Here is a 12,030-nt window from a genome sequence, read left to right as displayed (position 1 = left end):
TAGCTTACCAATAATGATGTAGTATAAGGAGGTAGCTTACCAATAATGATGTAGTATAAGGAGGTAGCTTACCGATAATGATGTAGTATAAGGAGGTAGCTTACCAATAATGATGTAGTATAAGGAGGTAGCTTACCGATAATGATGTAGTATAAGGAGGTCGCTTACCAATAATGATGTAGTATAAGGAGGTAGCTTACCAATAATGATGTAGTATAAGGAGGTAGCTTACCAATAATGATGTAGTATAAGGAGGTAGCTTACCAATAATGATGTAGTATAAGGAGGTAGCTTACCGATAATGATGTAGTATAAGGAGGTAGCTTACCAATAATGATGTAGTATAAGGAGGTAGCTTACCTATAATGATGTAGTATAAGGAGGTAGCTTACCAATAATGATGTAGTATAAGGAGGTAGCTTACCAATAATGATGTAGTATAAGGAGGTAACTTACCAATAATGATGTAGTATAAGGAGGTAGCTTACCAATAATGATGTAGTATAAGGAGGTAGCTTACCAATAATGATGTAGTATAAGGAGGTAGCTTACCTATAATGATGTAGTATAAGGAGGTAGCTTACCAATAATGATGTAGTATAAGGAGGTAGCTTACCAATAATGATGTAGTATAAGGAGGTAACTTACCAATAATGATGTAGTATAAGGAGGTAGCTTACCAATAATGATGTAGTATAAGGAGGTAGCTTACCAATAATGATGTAGTATAAGGAGGTAGCTTACCAATAATGATGTAGTATAAGGAGGTAGCTTACCAATAATGATGTAGTATAAGGAGGTAACTTACCAATAATGATGTAGTATAAGGAGGTAGCTTACCAATAATGATGTAGTATAAGGAGGTAGCTTACCAATAATGATGTAGTATAAGGAGGTAGCTTACCAATAATGATGTAGTATAAGGAGGTAGCTTACCAATAATGATGTAGTATAAGGAGGTAGCTTACCAATAATGATGTAGTATAAGGAGGTAGCTTACCAATAATGATGTAGTATAAGGAGGTAGCTTACCCATAATGATGTAGTATAAGGAGGTAGCTTACCAATAATGATGTAGTATAAGGAGGTAGCTTACCAATAATGATGTAGTATAAGGAGGTAGCTTACCAATAATGATGTAGTATAAGGAGGTAGCTTACCTATAATGATGTAGTATAAGGAGGTAGCTTACCAATAATGATGTAGTATAAGGAGGTAGCTTACCAGTAATGATGTAGTATAAGGAGGTAACTTACCGATAATGATGTAGTATAAGGAGGTAGCTTACCAATAATGATGTAGTATAAGGAGGTAGCTTACCAATAATGATGTAGTATAAGGAGGTAGCTTACCAATAATGATGTAGTATAAGGAGGTAGCTTACCAATAATGATGTAGTATAAGGAGGTAACTTACCAATAATGATGTAGTATAAGGAGGTAGCTTACCAATAATGATGTAGTATAAGGAGGTAGCTTACCAATAATGATGTAGTATAAGGAGGTAGCTTACCAATAATGATGTAGTATAAGGAGGTAGCTTACCAATAATGATGTAGTATAAGGAGGTAGCTTACCAATAATGATGTAGTATAAGGAGGTAGCTTACCAGTAATGATGTAGTATAAGGAGGTAACTTACCGATAATGATGTAGTATAAGGAGGTAGCTTACCGATAATGATGTAGTATAAGGAGGTCGCTTACCGATAATGATGTAGTATAAGGAGGTAGCTTACCAATAATGATGTAGTATAAGGAGGTAGCTTACCAATAATGATGTAGTATAAGGAGGTAGCTTACCAATAATGATGTAGTATAAGGAGGTAGCTTACCGATAATGATGTAGTATAAGGAGGTAGCTTACCAATAATGATGTAGTATAAGGAGGTAGCTTACCTATAATGATGTAGTATAAGGAGGTAGCTTACCAATAATGATGTAGTATAAGGAGGTAGCTTACCAATAATGATGTAGTATAAGGAGGTAACTTACCAATAATGATGTAGTATAAGGAGGTAGCTTACCAATAATGATGTAGTATAAGGAGGTAGCTTACCAATAATGATGTAGTATAAGGAGGTAGCTTACCTATAATGATGTAGTATAAGGAGGTAGCTTACCAATAATGATGTAGTATAAGGAGGTAGCTTACCAATAATGATGTAGTATAAGGAGGTAACTTACCAATAATGATGTAGTATAAGGAGGTAGCTTACCAATAATGATGTAGTATAAGGAGGTAGCTTACCAATAATGATGTAGTATAAGGAGGTAGCTTACCAATAATGATGTAGTATAAGGAGGTAGCTTACCAATAATGATGTAGTATAAGGAGGTAACTTACCAATAATGATGTAGTATAAGGAGGTAGCTTACCAATAATGATGTAGTATAAGGAGGTAGCTTACCAATAATGATGTAGTATAAGGAGGTAGCTTACCAATAATGATGTAGTATAAGGAGGTAGCTTACCAATAATGATGTAGTATAAGGAGGTAGCTTACCAATAATGATGTAGTATAAGGAGGTAGCTTACCAATAATGATGTAGTATAAGGAGGTAGCTTACCCATAATGATGTAGTATAAGGAGGTAGCTTACCAATAATGATGTAGTATAAGGAGGTAGCTTACCAATAATGATGTAGTATAAGGAGGTAGCTTACCAATAATGATGTAGTATAAGGAGGTAGCTTACCTATAATGATGTAGTATAAGGAGGTAGCTTACCGATAATGATGTAGTATAAGGAGGTAGCTTACCAGTAATGATGTAGTATAAGGAGGTAACTTACCGATAATGATGTAGTATAAGGAGGTAGCTTACCAATAATGATGTAGTATAAGGAGGTAGCTTACCAATAATGATGTAGTATAAGGAGGTAGCTTACCAATAATGATGTAGTATAAGGAGGTAGCTTACCAATAATGATGTAGTATAAGGAGGTAACTTACCAATAATGATGTAGTATAAGGAGGTAGCTTACCAATAATGATGTAGTATAAGGAGGTAGCTTACCAATAATGATGTAGTATAAGGAGGTAGCTTACCAATAATGATGTAGTATAAGGAGGTAGCTTACCAATAATGATGTAGTATAAGGAGGTAGCTTACCAGTAATGATGTAGTATAAGGAGGTAACTTACCGATAATGATGTAGTATAAGGAGGTAGCTTACCAATAATGATGTAGTATAAGGAGGTAGCTTACCAATAATGATGTAGTATAAGGAGGTAGCTTACCAATAATGATGTAGTATAAGGAGGTAGCTTACCAATAATGATGTAGTATAAGGAGGTAACTTACCAATAATGATGTAGTATAAGGAGGTAGCTTACCAATAATGATGTAGTATAAGGAGGTAGCTTACCAATAATGATGTAGTATAAGGAGGTAGCTTACCAATAATGATGTAGTATAAGGAGGTAGCTTACCAATAATGATGTAGTATAAGGAGGTAGCTTACCCATAATGATGTAGTATAAGGAGGTAGCTTACCAATAATGATGTAGTATAAGGAGGTAGCTTACCAATAATGATGTAGTATAAGGAGGTAGCTTACCAATAATGATGTAGTATAAGGAGGTAGCTTACCTATAATGATGTAGTATAAGGAGGTAGCTTACCAATAATGATGTAGTATAAGGAGGTAGCTCACCAGTAATGATGTAGTATAAGGAGGTAACTTACCGATAATGATGTAGTATAAGGAGGTAGCTTACCAATAATGATGTAGTATAAGGAGGTAGCTTACCAATAATGATGTAGTATAAGGAGGTAGCTTACCAATAATGATGTAGTATAAGGAGGTAGCTTACCAATAATGATGTAGTATAAGGAGGTAGCTTACCAATAATGATGTAGTATAAGGAGGTAGCTTACCAATAATGATGTAGTATAAGGAGGTAGCTTACCAATAATGATGTAGTATAAGGAGGTAGCTTACCAATAATGATGTAGTATAAGGAGGTAGCTTACCAATAATGATGTAGTATAAGGAGGTAGCTTACCAATAATGATGTAGTATAAGGAGGTAGCTTACCCATAATGATGTAGTATAAGGAGGTAGCTTACCAATAATGATGTAGTATAAGGAGGTAGCTTACCAATAATGATGTAGTATAAGGAGGTAGCTTACCAATAATGATGTAGTATAAGGAGGTAGCTTACCTATAATGATGTAGTATAAGGAGGTAGCTTACCAATAATGATGTAGTATAAGGAGGTAGCTTACCAGTAATGATGTAGTATAAGGAGGTAACTTACCAGTAATGATGTAGTATAAGGAGGTAACTTACCGATAATGATGTAGTATAAGGAGGTAGCTTACCAATAATGATGTAGTATAAGGAGGTAGCTTACCAATAATGATGTAGTATAAGGAGGTAGCTTACCAATAATGATGTAGTATAAGGAGGTAGCTTACCAATAATGATGTAGTATAAGGAGGTAACTTACCAATAATGATGTAGTATAAGGAGGTAGCTTACCAATAATGATGTAGTATAAGGAGGTAGCTTACCAATAATGATGTAGTATAAGGAGGTAGCTTACCAATAATGATGTAGTATAAGGAGGTAGCTTACCAATAATGATGTAGTATAAGGAGGTAACTTACCAATAATGATGTAGTATAAGGAGGTAGCTTACCAATAATGATGTAGTATAAGGAGGTAGCTTACCAATAATGATGTAGTATAAGGAGGTAGCTTACCAATAATGATGTAGTATAAGGAGGTAACTTACCAATAATGATGTAGTATAAGGAGGTAGCTTACCAATAATGTTGTAGTATAAGGAGGTAGCTTACCAATAATGATGTAGTACAAGGAGGTAGCTTACCAATAATGATGTAGTATATAAGGAGGTAGCTTACCAATAATGATGTAGTATAAGGAGGTAGCTTACCAATAATGATGTAGTATATAAGGAGGTAGCTTACCAATAATGATGTAGTATAAGGAGGTAGCTTACCAATAATGATGTAGTATAAGGAGGTAGCTTACCAATAATGATGTAGTATAAGGAGGTAGCTTACCAATAATGATGTAGTATAAGGAGGTAGCTTACCAATAATGATGTAGTATAAGGAGGCATCTTACCAATAATGATGTAGTATAAGGAGGCAGCTTACCAATAATGATGTAGTATAAGGAGGTATCTTACCAATAATGATGTAGTATAAGGAGGTAGCTTACCAATAATGATGTAGTATAAGGAGCTAGCTTACCAATAATGATGTAGTATAAGGAGGCAGCTTACCGATAATGATGTAGTATAAGGAGGTAGCTTACCAATAATGATGTAGTATAAGGAGGTAGCTTACCAATAATGATGTAGTATAAGGAGGTAGCTTACCAATAATGATGTAGTATAAGGAGGTAGCTTACCAATAATGATGTAGTATAAGGAGGTAGCTTACCAATAATGATGTAGTATAAGGAGGCAGCTTACCAATAATGATGTAGTATAAGGAGCTAGCTTACCAATAATGATGTAGTATAAGGAGGCAGCTTACCAATAATGATGTAGTATAAGGAGGTAGCTTACCAATAATGATGTAGTATAAGGAGGTAGCTTACCAATAATGATGTAGTATAAGGAGGTAGCTTACCAATAATGATGTAGTATAAGGAGGTAGCTTACCAATAATGATGTAGTATAAGGAGGTAGCTTACCAATAATGATGTAGTATAAGGAGGTAGCTTACCAATACTGATGTAGTATAAGGAGGTAGCTTACCGATAATGATGTAGTATAAGGAGGTATCTTACCGATAATGATGTAGTATAAGGAGGCAGCTTACCAATAATGATGTAGTATAAGGAGGTAGCTTACCGATAATGATGTAGTATAAGGAGGTAGCTTACCGATAATGATGTAGTATAAGGAGGTAACTTACCGATAATGATGTAGTATAAGGAGGTAGCTTACCGATAATGATGTAGTATAAGGAGGTAGCTTACCGATAATGATGTAGTATAAGGAGGTAGCTTACCTATAATGATGTAGTATAAGGAGGTAGCTTATCGATAATGATGTAGTATAAGGAGCTAGCTTACCAATAATGATGTAGTATAAGGAGGTAGCTTACCAATAATGATGTAGTATAAGGAGGTAGCTTACCAATAATGATGTAGTATAAGGAGGTAACTTACCAATAATGATGTAGTATAAGGAGGTAGCTTACCAATAATCATGTAGTATAAGGAGGTAACTTACCAATAATCATGTAGTATAAGGAGGTAGCTTACCAATAATAATGTAGTATAAGGAGGTAGCTTACCAATAATGATGTAGTATAAGGAGGTAGCTTACCAATAATGATGTAGTATAAGGAGGTATCTTACCAATAATGATGTAGTATAAGGAGGTAGCTTACCGATAATGATGTAGTATAAGGAGGTAGTTTACCAATAATGATGTAGTATAAGGAGGTAGCTTACCAATAATGATGTAGTATAAGTAGCTAGCTTACCAATAATGATGTAGTATAAGGAGGTAGCTCACCAATAATGATGTAGTATAAGGAGGTAGCTTACCAATAATGATGTAGTATAAGGAGGTAGCTCACCAATAATGATGTAGTATAAGGAGGTAGCTTACCAATAATGATGTAGTATAAGGAGGTAGCTCACCAATAATGATGTAGTATAAGGAGGTAGCTCACCAATAATGATGTAGTACAAGGAGGTAGCTTACCAATAATGATGTAGTATAAGGAGGTAGCTTACCAATAATGATGTAGTATAAGGAGGTAGCTTACCAATAATGATGTAGTATAAGGAGGTAGCTTACCAATAATGATGTAGTATAAGGAGGTAGCTTACCAATAAGGGCCTTAAAATGAACAAATACCAGTGTTTGTTGCGCCTTAAATGTAATGGATATGTACTCTGTTCCAGCGTGGACAGCTACCAGGTTCAGCCACAGCTACCGTGTCTCTCTGTGAGTCCAGGTGTGTGTCTGTCTGTCCGTCTGTCTGTCCAGGTGTTCTACCAGCTGAAGACGGACGGCTCCCTGGCGGCGGTGCTGCCCTCCTGCAGTGTGTTCCAGAGAGAGATGGCCCTCGCCACCTGCAGCGCGCTCACGCCCCACCTGGCCGTCCTCACCGCCAGCGGCATCAACTCCCTGTCGCTCAGAGTCTCCACACAGACTGACCTGGTAATAAACACAGACTGACCTGGTAATAAACACACAGACTGACCTGGTAATAAACACACAGACTGACCTGGTAATAAACACACAGACTGACCTGGTAATAAACACGCAGACTGACCTGGTAATAAACACACAGACTGACCTGGTAATAAACACACAGACTGACCTGGTAATAAACACGCAGACTGACCTGGTAATAAACACACAGACTGACCTGGTAATAAACACACAGACTGACCTGGTAATAAACACACAGACTGACCTGGTAATAAACACACAGACTGACCTGGTAATAAACACACAGACTGACCTGGTAATAAACACACAGACTGACCTGGTAATAAACACACAGACTGACCTGGTAATAAACACACAGACTGACCTGGTAATAAACACACAGACTGACCTGGTAATAAACACACAGACTGACCTGGTAATAAACACACAGACTGACCTGGTAATAAACACACAGACTGACCTGGTAATAAACACACAGACTGACCTGGTAATAAACACAGAGACTGTGGAGTAGCAGGCTGGTTGTTGATCTCTATCTCTCTCTCTCTCAGGTGGAGTAGCAGGCTGGTTGTTGATCTCTATCTCTCTCTCTCTCAGGTGGAGTAGCAGGCTGGTTGTTGATCTCTATCTCTCTCTCTCTCAGGTGGAGTACCAGGCTGGTTCGGGGGGCAGGCTCCTCCCCCAGCGCTACATGAATGAGCTGGACGGCGCCCTCATCCCCGTCATCCACGGAGGCAGTGCTGGGGTCCCACAGATCGCCATGGACATGGAGTTTATCTTCTACATCACACACACCATCTAACACACACACACACACACACACACATACTGTATACACTCCCTAACTGAAACATGCAGTCTCTCACACATGCACACACCAACACCAATAAAATAGTAAGACTGAACAATGCACATGATAACTGGATGTTTGAGCGTAGAAAGAGGGTCTGTTTCTGACCGGTGGAAGTGACGACACAACCGGACTCCACCCTCTCCCTGCATCTCTCCTCTGAGGCTGGGGGGGTCCTGGGGGGGGGGGGTGTTCGTCACCTTGCCGGATATTGGGAGGAGCGTGAACTGAGGTTCAACATTGTCTTTCTGACAAGGACACATCTGTCTGTGTGTTTTGTGGTTCACCAAAGCTGCTTTAATTCATCCAAGAGACCAAAACACTAAACCTGGAAAATAACACAATGACCAAAAACAACCCACCAACCAAGCAACCAACCATGCAACCAACCAAGCAACCAACCAACCCACCAACCAACCAACCAACCAACCAAGCAACCAACCCACCAACCAAGCAACCAACCCACCAACCAAGCAACCCACCAACCAACCAAGCAACCAACCCACCAACCAAGCAACCCACTAACCAACCAACCCACCAACCAACCAACCAACCAACCCACTAACCAACCAAGCAACCAACCAACCAACCCACCCACCAACCAACCAACCAACCCACTAACCAACCAACCAAGCAACCAACCCACCAACCAAGCAACCAACCAAGTAACCCACTAACCAACCAAACCATTGAGACTATTCAGACCATTGAGACTATTCAGACCATTCTCTTCCTGCTCTGCCTTCCTCGCTCTTCTCTGGCGCCCTCTGTTGGCCCGGAAGCATCTCAATGAATGTTCCCAATAGACGCCTTCTATCTCCTTCCATCTGGATGTATTTATTATTCTCTCTTTAGAACGGCGAGGCAGAGTGAACTCACGAACAATGTACCGATGAAGCGGGTAACGTGATGGACGGCTGTATTCCGTACTCTATAGTGGAAGGAGCACACACACCGTGTGGCCCTCTGGTGGCCATCGGTGTGTGTGCTCTAGGGCTGACCCCGATTAGTCGAATAGTCGACTAATCGATCGAAAGGAGCCGTAGTCGACTGCCAACCTCTTAGAAGTATGCTAACGCTAATGGCGCGCATACCAGAGGCTAACTGCCTAAGAAAACAGGCACAGAGGCACTGAAAGAGGATTTCACCCATCTAATGAACACACTAGACTAGACAAATATCAAGATGTATCCATCAGTGGACCAATTGCATGCTTTCGCAGAGGACAAGAAGCCTTCAGTCGACTCCTTCAGACATTAAGCTCCGCCCCCACAGCCCAAATGGAATAAAAAAAAAAATAATTGCATTCAGGGGGCTAGTCGACTACCAGTCGACTATCGGCAAATTTCTGCCAATTTAGTCGACTATCCAAATCCTTAGTCGGGGACAGCCCTAGTGTACTCTATAGTGGAGGACGTCACCAGGTGTCCCTCTGGTGGCCATCGGTGTGAGTACTCTTCTGACTTAAGAACGACGTCGCCACAAGTCTCGCCTGGCTTGGTCACGATGGCGGAAGCTGTCTCTGGAAGTAACTTCCTGTAAACTCTTGGGTCTCTAGAATCAGGTCTTTATGTATTATCTATCTGGGAGGGGCGGTGTTTCGTGTGTTTGTCACATGGTGAGTGTTTGAGGCCCCGGGGGGCGGGGGGGGGGGGCTTCTCACTCCGCTTTGTCCAAAGGTATAGAAGTCAAATTATGCATAAAGATGTTATATATCCAACCTTTTTTCTTTTTTTTTCTTTTTTTTAATCTTAAAGAAATATTTTTGGAACCGTTCCTTAAATGTAATTAAAGTTGATATTTTTGATAGAACGTTATAACGTCAGGCCGGACACTTCTGCAGCAGAGCGCCACCCACGGGCGCAGACGGGACACTGCATCGAATCAACTGGAATCAACTGGAATCAACCGTAAACTGAAGTGGTTCAAATTAAGCAAACTAACGCGCTACACGCTGTGCATAAATTCCTCACGTTTTAAGAGATTGAATGTGTAGCCAGAGTTGTGAAAAATAAAGTACAATGTGTGTTGTAGGCTAACGCTAAGCTTTAAGCTAGTCATCGTCAGCCTGGACCTACAGTAAAGTGTGTTGTTTTATCTGCTATAACAGTATAGTGTTATCAATGAAGTCATATTTTATACATCATACAGACATGGGCTTCTCTACTGATTATGCTGCACTGCTTTTGGGGGGAATCTATCGATCCCAAGCTCCGCCCTCTTTTGTTGATCCTCCCAATCACAACTGTGGGCTTAGAGGAGGATGGAGAGAAGGGGGCGGGGTTTGAGACGGGTCCGTGGGGTTTGAACGTGGAGAACGCGGCGGTGGCAGGTGTTGTTTAGACCGGGCTTGGAGGCTGAACGTGGCAGGTGTTGTTTAGACCGGGGGCTTGGAGGCTGAACGTGGCGGACTGTGCAGGTGTAGTTTAGACCGGGCTTGGAGGCTGAACGTGGCAGGTGCAGGTGGGCTTGGAGGCTGAACGTGGCAGGTGGCAGGTGTTGTTTAGACCGGGCTTGGAGGCTGAACGTGGCAGGTGCAGGTGTTGTTTAGACCGGGGGCTTGGAGGCTGAACGTGGCAGGTGTTGTTTAGACCGGGGGCTTGGAGGCTGAACGTGGCGGTGGCAGGTGTTGTTTAGACCGGGCTTGGAGGCTGAACGTGGCAGGTGTTGTTTAGACCGGGGGCTTGGAGGCTGAACGTGGCAGCTGCAGGTGTTGTTTAGACCGGGCTTGGAGGCTGAACGTGTCAGGTGCAGGTGTTGTTTAGACCGGGGGCTTGGAGGCTGAACGTGGCAGGTGCAGGTGTTGTTTAGACCGGGCTTGGAGGCTGAACGTGGCAGGTGTTGTTTAGACTGGGCTTGGAGGCTGAACGTGGCAGGTGTTGTTTAGACCGGGCTTGGAGGCTGAACGTGGCAGGTGTTGTTTAGACCAGGCTTGGAGGCTGAACGTGGCAGGTGCAGGTGTTGTTTAGACCGGGCTTGGAGGCTGAACGTGGCAGGTGTTGTTTAGACCGGGCTTGGAGGCTGAACGTGGCAGGTGTTGTTTAGACCAGGCTTGGAGGCTGAACGTGGCAGGTGTTGTTTAGACCGGGGGCTTGGAGGCTGAACGTGGCAGGTGCTGTTTAGACCGGGCTTGGAGGCTGAACGTGGCAGGTGTTGTTTAGACCGGGGGCTTGGAGGCTGAACGTGGCAGGTGTTGTTTAGACCGGGCTTGGAGGCTGAACGTGGCAGTTGTCGTTTAGACCGGGGGCTTGGAGGCTGAACGTGGCAGGTGTTGTTTAGACCGGGCTTGGAGGCTGAACGTGGCAGGTGTTGTTTAGACCGGGCTTGGAGGCTGAACGTGGCAGGTGTTGTTTAGACCGGGGGCTTGGAGGCTGAATGTGGCGGGTGTTGTTTAGACCGGGGGCTTGGAGGCTGAACGTGGCAGGTGCAGGTGTTGTCAAACTAAAGCGGAGCACAGATCAGCCATTCGATGATGTGTCAACACTGTGACGAAGAATATTATGCCCCTCGTAACATTTGTGTCAATTTGTGTCATTTCTCCAAATTATTATCTAATGAGAACTAAAGGAATGTGACTCTTGGATGTAAAGAACAGCTAGTAAAGAACGTAAAGAACAACTAGTAAAGAACGTAAACAACACCTAGTGCCAGTCCAGTGATGTTGTCGTCACTCAGAGGTGATGCTGCCCTGCATTACAGATCTATTACGCATCCTCCTCCATCAGTAATACTTGACTCTTATTGGCCAATGGGGCTGCAATCGTTTTTTCCCCCTCGAGTGTCTGGTATTGGGTGGGTTTGATTCCAGTGGCCTGGGTGGGCCTGGACGTTAGTAGGCCTGGACGTTAGTAGGCCTGGATGTCGGTAGGTAGACCTGGACGTTAGTAGGCCTGGACGTCAGTAGGCCTGGACGTTAGTAGGCCTGGACGTTAGTAGACCTGGACGTTAGTAGGCCTGGACGTTAGTAGGCCTGGACGTTAGTAGACCTGGACGTTAGTAGACC

General features: G+C 41.5%; 1 protein-coding gene across 1 annotated transcript in view; it reads left to right on the top strand.

Annotated features, from left to right (window-relative positions):
• The window catches only part of zfyve16 (zinc finger, FYVE domain containing 16), a 62,650-nt gene extending 52,996 nt beyond the window's left edge, over positions 1–9,654 (top strand). The window contains exons 17-18 of the mRNA XM_084324157.1: positions 6,989–7,162; positions 7,821–9,654. Coding sequence (XP_084180283.1) covers positions 6,989–7,162; positions 7,821–7,979 — 333 coding nt within the window. The 3' untranslated portion in view covers positions 7,980–9,654. The remainder of the gene's footprint in view (positions 1–6,988; positions 7,163–7,820) is intronic.
• The last annotated feature ends 2,376 nt before the right edge of the window (positions 9,655–12,030 follow it).

This window comes from Notolepis coatsorum (genome assembly GCF_963971535.1).
Source record: "Notolepis coatsorum genome assembly, chromosome: 11".
NCBI classification, from domain to species: Eukaryota; Metazoa; Chordata; class Actinopteri; order Aulopiformes; family Paralepididae; genus Notolepis; species Notolepis coatsorum.
This window is presented reverse-complemented; position numbering and strand designations above follow the sequence as displayed.